This window comes from Serinus canaria, chromosome 4 (genome assembly GCF_022539315.1).
Source record: "Serinus canaria isolate serCan28SL12 chromosome 4, serCan2020, whole genome shotgun sequence".
Classification (NCBI taxonomy): domain Eukaryota; kingdom Metazoa; phylum Chordata; class Aves; order Passeriformes; family Fringillidae; genus Serinus; species Serinus canaria.
Window position 1 is genome coordinate 59835340 of NC_066317.1, and position 14181 is coordinate 59849520.

Sequence of the window (14181 nt, forward strand, 5' to 3'; positions counted from 1 at the left end):
GGAAATGGGAAATACTTCTGTAAGGACATTAAAAAAGCCTGGGAGATAAACTTTTCATTCTTTAAAAGGATTTTACACAGAAGTTTCCAAAAAGATACCTTTTCCCTTTACTGTCATGATGTTTTGGGGGCAAGTATGCTGTTACAAGTCATACTTTGAAGAAATCATAGCCTTTCTTTATTGCTTTTATTGGGATTTGTATTAGTGAATCAGTCAAGGACTTTCCTTTACTTTCCTCCCTATAGTATTAGGGACAGTGATTAAATACTCTTTTGTTTTTGACTCTTGCTTGAATTGGAAGATATTTTTAACATGTTCTCTGTTAATAAATTTGACTAGATACTTGAATTCTAAAATAGCATTGAAGTCTCTGTGTTAAAAGCAATGAAGTTCAGGGGTTATGATGTCAGAGAGTTAAAAACTGTTTCTCTTGCATAGATGTTTTGTCCCAGACTTTGAATTTTTTGTGTGAAACTCTTATCTTCCTTTTTGCAAAAGAAATGCCTATTATCTAAATGTAGAATGTATGGTATTACATTGGTATTAGACTACTAGAATAGCTTTAGTATTAGATTGTGATTTATGACTGGAGTATACTGGACTCTTCACTGTTGCCGTGGAGTATTAACATTATTTTAGTTTTGTATTTCATTATGTTCCATTGGGTCTTGGATTTTATTCAGTATAATATTAAATTACTGCCACAAGCATAAAACACCATTCTGTTATAATTATTTTGAGAAATCAGCCAGAAACTTCCCTCCTGCTGGTATTTTTCTTTCCAAAGGAAGCTGGCCAAGACCCAAAGAAAATGTTACATTGTTTAGTATGAGAATCGTATATAGAGTGGATCTTAAACTCTTAGTGCTTGCAGATGCTGCCTTTTATGTAAATACTTAGCTCTTTATAGTATCATGTAATTAATTGATCTTATTTTTGAAGGGTGTTAATCCTACAACAGATAATACATTTAAGCTTATTAATAACACAGCTAACTGCTTGTTTTCTCCCCCTTATATTTTCCCAGATGTTGACTTACTTTGCTGCATTTGAGGTATTCTTTGAAGAAAATCTGCCAAAGTTATTTGCCCACTTCAAAAAAAATAACTTAACTCCAGACATCTATCTAATTGATTGGTAAGACATTGAAAAAGTAATTACTAATTTGTGTGACATACAGCTCCGTGTCAGTGTTCATGACAGAAATGGGAACTCTCTTACCTGGTTTAATTTTGTTCTAAGATATAAGTTTTATTTTTTGTTCAGTACTTGAGTTGTCAAGCCAAATCATTGTCACATACTTCTGTGATGTTTAACATTTGCCTAACCTTTATTACTGTACTTGTGTCAAGTTGGAAGCTTGTTTTGAAATAATGCTGACCTTCTGAGAAAATTTGTCTGTTGCATGTGCAGGTGTGTACCAGGGTTGTCTATTCAGAAAATATTTTCAGTCTTGCATTTGAAATATGTACTTTGTCCTGCACAGATCGGGAAAAGTGTAATTAAAACATTTGTTCATACAGCATAAAACTCAAAGCTACAGAAAAGCTATTCCACTTAGCAGATGGGCAATTAGAGTCTTTTTATTAGATGAAACTGTCTTTCCTTTAAGTTCTAGTATAATCAGAACATTTTCCTTAGAGAGGAAAAAAGACAAAGATCTTATTTGCACTTCTGCCAAATTTTAGTGAGGTATTATGCACTCCAAATTGAGCGCTTGCATTTGGGACCTTGGTTTGGGGTAGTTAAAAAGTTTTTTTTCAGAAAGGCTTCATTGTCGTTTTGGGATGACGTGAAAGATTGTGGTTTGCCCTTACATTGTTAACAATTTCCTCTATTCTCAGGTATGTGACAAATACCTTAAGTAAGAGAATAAATTCCCAGTGGTAACATTGGGATTTTTTTCCTGAGATTAATAAGTTGTTCTTCTGGAACAGCTTATTATTCTGGAAAATATTTGTAGTGTTAATGTGATTATACCTGAGCATCTTTGGCAGTACCCTGATCTTTAAGACCAGTCTTTTTTTTCCCTGCAGATGCAGGAAAGCCCTTCTTGTTGTCCTTAATGTCCTTTGGTTGATTCAGCTCCCAATGGACTTCTTGTACTGCCTTTGCTTGATTTGCATGGTTTGTATGTGCCTGTTGCACATACAACAGGTGGTGTAACCCTCTGTGCAATAGGCATATACAAACCATGGGCTTTGTGATTTGGCTGTTACCCTGGGATTAAATTTTAATGCATCATGTGTAGGGCAAGTGTTGGGGATTGTAATGAACAGGCTCATTTCTCCCAACATTTAATGGGAGAAATACCATGGGGAAGAATTTGTGATTGAAGGCTGACAATATTAAACTGAAGTAGATTTGTGCACAGAGAATAGAAAAAGTACTAGGATAAGGTAGAAGGGAAGAAAGAGAGCAGAGGCTGGTGTGTTCAGTGATAAGAGGAAAGATGTTGAAATTGTGTGCCTCAGTGTTGTGAAAGCCTGTGTGTAGAGAAAGCAATTGAATAAAAGGGACATCAGAATAAGATGACTGTAAACATACTTGTGGGAGAGTAAATGGATAGACAACCCTGAAATCACCAGGTTATTGTATTTTTAATGGACAACAATGTCAATAGCAGTCCAGAAATTATGTCAGCCTGTTACATGATGAGGATGGTCACCTTACCAGCAGGGACACAGACTAGCAGAGATATTTAATGCTGTCTTCACTTTGGTTTTTAACTATGGTGATGATGTGCTTTGGGAGTCCCAGAGCCCTGAGCTGGAAGACCATGGCTGTGAGGATGATAAACTTCCATTTGACTCTGAACTTGTGGGATTTGCTGCTCCAGCCTGATGGTCTGTGGGGCCTGATGGGATTCATCCAAGGGAGATATCATCATGACATCTCTCTCAATGATTTTTGAACAGTCTTGGGAATCTGTAGAGGTTCTGTTTTTCTGGAAGCTGGCAAACATTGTCCTGATTTTCAGGAAGGGTGTCTCTGGAAGCGAAAGGCCTGTACCAGTCACTACAGTGACTGGTAAAATTACAGAGCCTTAAGGTTATCTGGGACATACTGAGACACCTAGAGGATAGCACAGCCAGCACAGGTTCACGAGGTGAAAGCCCTGCTTCACAAACTTAATTTCCTTTGATGACAAGGTTTCCCACCTAGTTGGTTAGATGTGATATTTTTAGACTTCACTAAAAATACCATCTCACAGTAACCTCTCCAGATTCTGCAGCTGGGATGGAGCAATCCTGGATGTACAGACAGACTGGGACATGAGATGTTGGAAAGCAGCACCATAGAAAGGGTCCTGGGGGTCCTGGTCAGTGGCAAGTTGAATGTGAGTCAGCAGTGCCCTGGCAGCCAGGAGGGCCAGCCCTGTCCTGGGGGGCATCAGGCACAGCATTGTCAGCCAGGCAAGGGAGGGGATTGTCCTGCTCTGCTCTGCACTGGGGCAGCCTCACCTCAAGTCCTGAGGGCAGTTTGGGGCACCACAATATAAAAACCATAGTAAATTATTAGAGAGTGTGCAAAGAAGAGCACTAAGCACGGTGAATGGCTTTAAGAGGAAGCTCTGTGAGGAGTGGCTGAGGTCACTTGGTCTGTTCAGCCTGGAGGAGACTGAGGGGAAACCTCACTGCAGTTACAGCTTCCCTGTGAGGAGAAGAGCAGGGGCAGGCACTGATCTCTTCTCTGTGGCAACAGTGCATGAAGCTGTGAAATTCAAACTAAATATTAGAAAAAGATTCTTCTTCCCAGAGGGTGGCAGGGCACTGGCACAGGCGCTCCAGGAAGGTGGTCAGAGCACCAAGCCTGCCAGAGTTCAAGAAGCTTTCAGACAGTGCTCTCAGGCACATGATGTGATCCTCGAGGTGGCTCCTGTGCAGGACCTGCAACTGGACTCCATAATCTTTGTGGGTCCTTTCCAACTCAGGGTATTCTGTGATAACTATGGATCACTAATTAGATATGATGCTGTCATAAATAAGGCAATTGCTAGTAGGAGGAACTAAAATTGAGCATCCTCATGGTACAGGCATGTTAATATCATGCTGTTGTTTAACTTCACACTGTAAAGAAGAAATCCTGAGAAACAGTACCAGAAATTAGAAAAAAATAATACTGTTTTGACAGAAGATTGAAGGTTTACATTCCCTTCAGCAATTTTGCTTTGATAGAATACTCTTTATTTATATTTATATTTCTTGAGTAAACATTTATATGATTAGTTGTTTTCTCTTAGTACATATATAGGGAAAAAACCAAACACAAAACCAAAACAAACCAAAAAGAAAAATGACTGACTTGTTAGTGATACCTGTGTTAAAGTTTTATTGAAGTCTTGAGGCATATCAGGTCCCCTTTTGTTACCTCTGGGGGTGTTGTCAAGAGCACTTGAAAGAGAAGTCAATGAGGAGTGACTGTGGATGATGCTTCTCAAGGTCTTTGCATCAGTGAACTGACAATTAACATTTCTTGCTGACTACCTGCATCCATATTCAAGCTGTTTCTTTTAATTCCAATGACAATTTACTGTGTTCCTTCCCATCCCTAGAGAGTTACAGCACTGATCATGCACAGGAGTGTAGGCTTTTCGAGACAGACCTGCCCAATACTGGATTAAACTTTTCCACACTTGTCTTGAACTACACTGCTCTGTAACAAAATTAAGGACAGATACTGCTCTGTCCTTAATTTTGTTATACAACTGTAAAGGTTGTATGTATGTAAAACTTACATATTTTACTTAAATATATGTGTAAAGGTATTCATATGTGTGTGTGCATACATATGTATACTTTCTACTTCAAAATACTTTGATCCTGTAGGAAGCAGATTTAGAATTTTTTTTTCTTTAAATTGCCACTGAGAGTGTGACTACAGTGTATTTAAAGTCGGGGGAGAATATGGTACAGCATTGCTTTGAGTAGGCAGACCTTTTGCATGTAGGTAAAAATCTCTGTGAAACAGCCTTGCTCTAACATTACTTTAATTTAAATGAGCATTTGTTCAGAGCTCCAAAGGGATTCCTGCTGCTGTTAGAGTGGCTGGGGTGGTTACTGTGCAGGCACATGTGCAGTAAATCTTTGCTGGTACCAGCTCTGGGAGGCTCCAGTAGCCCGTGCTGCACAGACTAGTTGCTGGGAAACCTTCCTGCTCCTCCCACAATTAGAATGGAGACAACTAGTCTGCTTTGTGCTTCTTCCTGTCACCTGTGCTGCAGGGAACAGCAGTAAAATCGTTGTGCTTAAATCATTTTTGAAGGGCTATGTTCCAAGAAAAAGAAATGCTGTAGGTGGACCCAGCTGTGCAGTTTTTCTTGGAGCTGGTAGAGGACTTAGGGAGGAGAGCCTCCTGCCAGTTTAGTTCCATTGCTGCCTTCTGTGATGGGAAAACTCCAAGGACTGGATAGTTTAATTAAAGGTACTGTGACATGATTATTGGACGATACCTGCCACTGCTAAGGCATCTCATTTAAAAAGGACCCATGTGCTCTAAGCCTAAACTCCAACTGATAAATCTTATAGAAAGAATTCAAAAACTATACAGGGTTTTACTTTTTTTGGTGAATATAAAGGAGATCAAGTGTGAAAAAGCTGGAAAGAACAATGTGGAGTCAGGTTCACAAAGAGCAAAGGGGAAATAGTGTGTCTGAATAGCCCAGTTTTGGCCTCTCACTCTGTCAGCTGATGTTCTGCAGGCTCTTGTGAGCAGAGTGGAATGTGGATTTGCCAAGGACACATGCTGTCTATTTATGGCCTGCTGCTGCTATACAAACACCTCTTTATCCCTACTCAGGAAAATAATTTTGGCAATAATTATAGCTAAAGGCTGTGTTTGTACTGATGGATTGATCACTGGTTCTTTAGTATCACATGGAGTGTGATTGTGCTCTGTGAACACGAAGTTTCTATTCACACCGTGTGCTTTTTAGGATAAAGGTGCAAACCACTTTGTGTGGCCATTTTTACTGGGCACTTCCAGTAAAGTATATATAAGTTTGTTTCTGTTACTTTGAGAAAAGCATAGTCTGTGCCCCCCAGAAACAGGGCCAGGGTGGAGCAGGAGCATCTGGTGCTTCTTCTCTTCCTGTTCCACCCAGAGAAAGGCCAGGAGCCTGCATTGCTCTGACACTGGACATCTCTGTGTGAGTTAGCTGTGGTGTCTGCCCCTGTGACTTAGAGCGGGTTGCAAGAGAGCTGCAGACAGAAGTCACCCTGTGGTACAGTGACAGCAGGTCATGTGCAAGGACAGTGCCAGTACTGCTGAAAGATGCTGCTGGAACTGCCCCAGTCTGGCAGCTGCTTTATTGCTACGATAAATTCCAGCAGAGTTTCAGACCAGTAGCTCAGATGTCTAATAAAAAATGTCTTTCAGTAGGAAATGTTTGAAGGGATGAAATTCTGTATCTGTTCTAGGAATCTAAACAGTGATTCCTACTGGCCTTTCACTGCTTATTCTAGAGGGGCTAGTCTCTGCTGTTACATCTTGATGCATCAATTCCATGCAAATATTAATGAAAGTTAATTGTCTTGTTAAGTTCCTGTAAATAGCACTTCCTTCCAAATTATGAAGAGCTCATTGGCAAATACCTGACTTGATGTGACAGCTTTTTTGATGTGAGTAAATCCTTTCATACAAAAGAAGTGTTCTCATAAATAGTTCTGTCTTTTGACAGTTAATTTTCTGCATAGTTGGAGATTTAATACAAACGGGTTATTCAGGTTAGGTCTGAATTATTACAGAATAATGGCTTTTGTGAATAACAACAGGTCTATAAAGTTGGCATTGTTACTTATCTTTAACCAGGACTTGTTTCTGGCTGTAGTAGTGTTTCCCTGCTACTTGGTGACCAGGAAAGGACTCAGTTGAATTGCTTCCTATTACGCTGTTCCTTTTAAATTGAATGCCTGTTGCTGTTTCCTGTGTGTGTACAGACAGAAGTCTGTATTCTGCCATGTAGGTGTTCTGTGGCAGTACAGTTTTATATGGTCTGTGACTGCTCAGAAAGATTGAAAGAGTGTACAAAGTAAATGAAGTCTGCAGTGCAGGATCAGCCAGTAACCCAAAGAAAGAGCTTGTATTGTGCTCTTCTTACACCTTCATGTATGTGTGATGAACAAGTGTGGGAGTTCTTAATCTCAGACCTATACTTCTTGTTTATTTTATAATTCTAACTTAGCTTTTTGGAGAGAAAGATTTAAAATGCTTCCACTTGTTATAGGAAGATTGCAATGAGATGTAAAAGTAGGAAAACCAGTAAAATCCTAAGGATCTTAAACCTGCAATTCACTTGTCACCCGAATTTGTGCAAATGTTAGTTTCATCAGAATGTTAATCAAATGAATATATTTTCTCTTTTTTTCTAAAGTGTGGTGATTCACACAGAAGCTATATATTTAACAACACATAATTTAAATAAGTTTTTATATAGCAAAAAGCAGATAATGCAGAAAACCTTTGATTATTAGACTTTGCTGTGAAAATACATTACTTCATATTCTATACCCATATAGTGGGTGTATATATCTGTTTCATTTTATCTTTTTGATGTGAATCCAGATTTCCCAAATAAAAAATTAGAGGGGATAGAGGGTAGTTTTAAACACATGAAAACTACTGTTCAATTCAGCAAACGTGAAAAGGAGTTTTTTGTTAAAAGCTGTAGGAAGATTTGATTGAAGTTTGAGCCTTTGCTGACCTCTGCTGGGGAGAGAATTCTTTGCAGTTTTACAGAGATTTTTGTGCAGTGCATCTGCGGAAAAGTTATTTCTGAATTCTGAAGGATAAAACTACCATAATCCTTTCCCCTTGTATACTGTAAAATAATTCCAGGAAATGATTCTCATCACCTGCTGTTAGGTCATTTTTGGCAGCAATGCTCCTGCTCTGCTGTGCACCGAGATCACAGCATCACAGAATAATGAGATTGGAAGAGACCTCTAAGATCATAGAGTCCAACCTATGCCCTCTACTAGACTATTGCACCAAGTGTCATGTCCCGTCTTTTTTTAAACACATCCAGAGATGGTGATTCTACCCCTGGGAAGAGCATTCCAGTACTTTATTATTCTTTTGGTGAAAATTTTTTTCCTTATATCCAACCTGTACCTTCCTGGTATGTAGCTTGAGACTGTGTCCTCTGGTTCTGTCAGCTGCTGCCTGGTGGAAGAGACCTCCCTTCAGGAAGTTGTAGAGAGCAATAAGGACACCTCTAAGCCTCCTCTTCTCCAGGCTAAACAACCCCAGAGTGTTTGTGTTCCAAGCCCCTGACCAGCCTTGTTGCCCTCCTCTGGACGCTCTCAAGCATCTCAACATCCTTCCTAAACCAAGGGGCCCAGAACTGGACACAGTAATGAGATTTTGGATAAAGGAGAGAGGAGGGAACAACTTTTTGTTTCTGGCTTGCAAGGCTGTCAGCATCTTGGTGAAGGAAGAAATGTGCTCACGCTAGTTAATGAGAATAGAGTTTTAGCAACTGGGATGAGGCTGTTGCTTTTGCTATTACCCTTTCTCTTTGGAATCACATCTGTACAGGGACACTAAGCCACCATCTTATCACCACTATCTACACCTCTCTGGACATCCTGCCTTGCTTTTTTCTCTCAACTCAAGGGAGTTCAGGCTGATCCTTCCTCCAGAACTCATGCTAATATTACTTTGCCTGTCAATCAAGCCTGGAACACAAGAGTTAATTTTACTCATCTCCTTTATCTGAACCACAAAATGCCAATTGCAGTTTGTCTTCAAGTTCAGCTTTTTGAGTTTTTGCAACTAAAACTGTATCAATCCTCAGGTCTGAAGTGATGATTAAATAGGCCTTTGATTATAGCTGTGGTCATCACATGCCCATTGTAAAACCATGTATATTGTTTCTTCTGGTATGATGCAAGAAAATCAAATTTAAAGATCACGTCTTAATGGTTGTACAACTTTATATTGTTTCATGGATTGATGTGCTTGAACTAACAGACATACTTCTGAAATATAAAAATGTATAGTCAGTTACAAATATTTGAGAATCCTCAAACTTACTGATTGATGATTTGTGTGTGTACTTCTGTGAGTATCCAAGACTTCTTGTCCAATAACTGAAAATCTTGTTCTGTCTTTCAGGATATTCACATTGTACAGCAAATCTTTGCCACTAGACTTGGCTTGTCGTGTCTGGGATGTGTTCTGCCGTGATGGAGAAGAGTTCTTATTCCGTACAGCGCTGGGAATACTAAAACTTTTTGAAGATATTTTGACCAAAATGGACTTCATTCATATAGCTCAGTTTTTAACAAAGCTACCAGAGGACTTGCCTTCGGAAGAATTCTTCACATCTATTGCTGCCATTCAGATGCAAAGTAGAAATAAAAAATGGGCTCAGGTAAAGAGGATGTCAATGTTTGGTAACTGATAATTTTACTTTACTCATGAAAATGGGGTTTGGCAACATCTGGAAGAATGTTTTAGCAGAGCTAGTGCTTGATTTTATGGGTAGGTAGGACTGTGTAGCTCACTCCATGCTTTTAACATGCATTGAGATGAGTGGACTAGCTTAGCTTAATCTCCTCTGGAAAGGGAGAACTCCGTCAACATTCAAAATTGAAATATTGAGTGAAATTTATGAAGTAAAAAGTCAAGACAACTTGGAAATTTTTTTTAATTACAGGGGCTGCTAGCAACATTACAATTTGACACTTAAAAGCAGATATCCCCTCTTTGGGAGAAGTTGTCAGGACATGCTATCATTTTAATCTTCTTGAAGATCTCTACTCTGCCTAATTTTGGCCTCTACAGAAGTGATTGCATCTCTGACTTCTTTATTGTGATTTCAGAAATTGTTTCATCGCTGTAATTTCAACTAAATTTCAGTTTAAAGAAAAAAAGATGTGTCATCTGAATTTGGAAATCATTAAGTGGCTGTGGCAGCCATTCATGTTGGAGAGTTGAAACACACTTTTTTTTCCTTTGTTCAAAGCAGCAGTACAGCCCACTTTGTGAGCCATTCCTTAATAGAGCTCTGCCTATTTCATCCAAGTGCTTTTTTGCAGAGAAAATGAAAGGTGGTGTTAAACGTAGGGGTTGGGGCAATTCAGCTGCAACTGGGTGTTTCTAGTTCTCTCCTGGGGTAGCAGTGCCTGTAGAGGCTGGGGATTGCTGGTTTTCTCTTCAAGATGAGCATTTCTAACCTTCACTGCAGGAGTGACTCCACAGGTTGTTCAGTTGTCTCACCTTCCTTGAACATGTCATGTATGCATGAGGATTGCATTCCAAATAAATTGCCAGCCTGCTGCTGCGTCCCTGGTGGGGAAGGGGTCCTATAAGGGTCCTATTCTGCCAAGTACCCCAAATAACAGGCTTCAAAAGTGTGTGCTGGGGGAGATGGAGTTTAAATCTTCGTTACATCTGTTTCTATCCACCATGTCACAAGGACTTACGGGAGAGGTCTCTTGTCAGGGGAAAGGTTCTCTAAATTTAATTACATTAAACAGTTCAAGTAGTGTTGTTTGGACATAATTGGAAACTCTTCAGAATGAATTTTTTTTTTTTTTTTTTAATCTAATGCTTTTTCTTCTCTCTCATTTCCTGAAATGTCTAGATACTGGCTGCTCTGCAGAAAGATAACCGGGAAATGGAAAAAGGAAGCCCTTCACTGAAGCGTTAACGTTGGTTTGCCTCCAGTGACTCCCAGGAAAAGAGCTAAAGTGGCAAAAGTATTGATTACTGTTTGACATGTATGAGCCTGCAAATCAAAGTGTTAGTTCAGAGTTACATTTAGTAGTAGAATAGCCTTAAGGGGGGGAGAAGAAAATCGAGGAGGAGGAGTGAAAAAAAAAGAAGAAAGGAAATCAGGGGATACACCCCTTAAAAATTAAACCTAGGCTTAGCCTTAAACTTTAGTGGTATGCGCATATGCTGTTGAGAGCATTACACATTCTGTACTTCTGGTGAGGGCAGTAAAACAAAATAATATCAAGGGTTTGGGGGTTTTCTAAATTTTTTTCTTAGATGTTTTAAAAGACTGGACATTCAGCAATGTTGGTTGCTTTGACAGCTATTCCCGTTCCATTCTTAGGCAGGATATATTTCCAATACCTGTAACAGTAGCTGGATCTGGATTTTAGATAACTGGTGCTTGAATACTAAATGATGTAAGGACCATTTCTTTAGAAATGCTTCTGATTTTATAGGATATGGGTCCCATTTACCAAAGAAATCATGTAGACATAGAACTGCATTCCTTTCTTTAATAAGAAAAAGTTAAGTAGAAAGTAAGCTTGGAAGAGAAGTCAAACTAGCAGTGCATAACTAATTATTCTTCAAGATGCCTTGGAAATTTATTTTCCAATCTGGATGCATATGGAGGAAATTCATCAGACTGGATTCTAAACTCACCAAGAGGGTTCTGGTATTAAGGTGGCATAATTTCTCAATTGTGCTTTCTTTCCTCTGTTGAAAGCCAAGGTCACATACCACTGAATGCTTGTTTCCATGTGTCCCTCTCCTGGGGCACTGCTGTTTCATGATGTTCTTGCCTACCATCCACTTACTGTGTGCCATGTGTCCAGTCATGGAGATAAAACTGGACTTAGCAGATAAACTGAGGAATGGTAAAAGCAATTTTGGTAGCTACTTTAAACCAAGCTTTGCTCACTGGCAGAACTAAGGACGAAGGGTGGTAGGGGAGCTGTTAGCTCTTGCCGGTGTTGCTGCTGAAAAGCAAAGGTTTTGTGGAATCTCCTGAAGCTGCTGCCACAGTGGGAAAGTTATGTGGAGCAGATCCATAGAGCGACAAGTGAAAGAAGTTTATTGGGAAATGTGCCAGACACCATCAGGATAAGTAGAAGCTGTCATTTTTGAGCTTTATATCTGACCTCTAATACATGAGAGCAAGTTACAGCGGCAGCAAACAGCCATTACATAAACCCCTCATAGATTGTAGATCCTCTCTGCATTCAGGTGAATGTTGAAGGGCAAATCATGAGTGCCTCTGATTGACAAGAATGTTTATTGCATAGTGTGTAGTGTAAAACTTATTTTATGCTAATGATGATCATTGCAAAGGGAAAGGTAACTGAAGCAATATTTGTGTTAACTGTGAACAGGTGTTACTAAATCCTCTAGCTGTATGGTCAGCAGTTTCCCAGTGCTCTTCAGCTGCTTTATGCTGATTATTTTGGCATTGTCTGAATAAAACCAAGAAGAATAGTTGCACACTGCTCAACTCAACATACAGTGTAAAGGACTGTGGGACATAATCAAAGCACTGTCCTTTGGTACAGACGTTATTTGTGTGAGGTATACTTTGATTGTAATATTAAGAAGAGAACAAGATTCTCTGGTAAGTGAGGACTCATAATCACTTTGAAAGATGTGTAATGCAAATGCAGCCTGCAAGTCCGATACCTCATTGACCTCTTCTCCTGTCCACTTTGTGTAGCTGGTGTAATGGATGTGGTTTTTTGTTGGTCATCTTAATTCCACCACAAGACATCACTTCGGTCATCACTTACTGAAAATAGACATTAAGATGTGATAGGAAACATGTTAATTCTCTCAGAATTTGTACAGAATCTGTCCTCCAGTGACTGGTACTTGTATGCTCCATTGCTTTGAAGCGCAATAGAAAGCAGGAAGGTCAGTAAGTGTTTTTTAATATTCCTTTTTCTATTAGTACAACAAATATGCCTTTCCATGAAGAATACGAGAGGCCTACCATCCAAAACATTTGCACTATGCTTTTAAACGGTTTATGGAACACAGAGATCACTTTTTCCTCAATATACATGTTTAGGTGGTACTGTAACTGGCTTTGTGATTTAAGTCTTCATTGCAACTACATTTGTATTTTCTTTTAAAGCAAGTCTACAAGTGTGGCTCATTCATTTGGTTAAAAAAGCATTTTTTTCGCTACTAGGTATCTTGGCAGCCATTGACAGCCTGTTCTTTTTCTCTTCTCAATAAGATGTTGAATGTAACAGTGACAGTGGGCATAGTTGTGGGGAAAAGGCCTGCTGCAACACTTGTGCACTGTTTGTTACTTGCAATGTAATTACTTTGTGATTTGATCTGTTCTTAGAAGTTGTATATATTTTCTAAATGATTTCTTTGTGTATATAAGGTATGTTCTTTAATGAAGAAACAGCAATGCAATAAGGAGCTTTGCACAGTTTATTTTCAAACAAAATATATGTGAAAAAAATCACCTGCCTAAACATGCAATTATTTCAACTTCTCAATTACTTGATTTGAAGGTAATGCTTGAATTTTGATAAAAACAGAGCTGAGTAGTAATGGCATAGAATTTGTTGCCACTGAGCTTTTCAAGTTTCTTGTAGTATACCAAATCTCTTAATTAGCTAATACAGAAATCTTCTCTAGAGAAATTCAGGGAATTGCATTAAAAAATTGACAATTTTATTGTTCGGGTACTTGAAAGTATCTGTAACAAGATGCATGAGATTTTCTTTCATGGAGCAAATGTCCCCATCAAGCAAACTTCTTTTCTTCATGGGTGTAAAGAAAAATGAATCTGCTGCAATACATGAAAAGTACCACTGTATGTACAGCAGATCAGAGAAACCAGAAAACTCCAGCCAGCTTTGGGATTCTTTACAATCTGCACTTTATAATAAAGCAGTTTTGCAACTTTGATCTGCAGTCAATCAGTAATATTATTTCATTTAGTAAACAATTTCATTTGGGGAAAAAAGGTACCTTGTAACAGCTTATTTTTGAATGTTTTGAAACAAGAATGATACATAGAGAAGTGTTGGTACATCTCCTGTACATCATGTTTAAATTGGGTTACGTAGTTACCAGGTTTGTTTTGTTTAGATATGTGTATCAAACTGGAACTTTTTTCAACTGTAAATATATGGTTTTGTTAAATAAAGTCATGTAAAGTTATCTTAATCACCTATTGTCAGTGTAATTTAGATACTGAAAAATTCCAGTACTAGTCTTTTTCTTCACAAGTGGCTTTAGCAATTTTCTGGCTTTTATCTGAACTCCTCTACAAGTAGGGGTCAGCCCAGCATAGTGACATTTCTGCATTTCCAGCTGCCGACTCAGCAGCTCTGCAGAATTTTTCCTCAAAGTCCTGAAGTGGTATCTCAGTTCCAAGCACCCCACGTTTCTTGCTGCAGTTTCAGTTTTGTTTCTCCACAGGCTTTCAGGGTGTTTGTC

At 38.9% G+C, this 14181-nt stretch overlaps 1 protein-coding gene across 3 annotated transcripts in view; it reads left to right on the top strand.

Moving 5' to 3' along the window:
* Nucleotides 1-13908, top strand: part of TBC1D14 (TBC1 domain family member 14) — a 64683-nt gene extending 50775 nt beyond the window's left edge. For all 3 annotated transcript variants that reach the window (XM_030238992.2, XM_050973339.1, XM_030238993.2), the window contains 3 exons: nucleotides 1028-1137; nucleotides 9118-9376; nucleotides 10592-13908. In XM_030238992.2, coding sequence (XP_030094852.2) covers nucleotides 1028-1137; nucleotides 9118-9376; nucleotides 10592-10657 — 435 coding nt within the window. In that variant the 3' untranslated portion in view covers nucleotides 10658-13908. The remainder of the gene's footprint in view (nucleotides 1-1027; nucleotides 1138-9117; nucleotides 9377-10591) is intronic.
* Nucleotides 13909-14181: the final 273 nt, after the last annotated feature.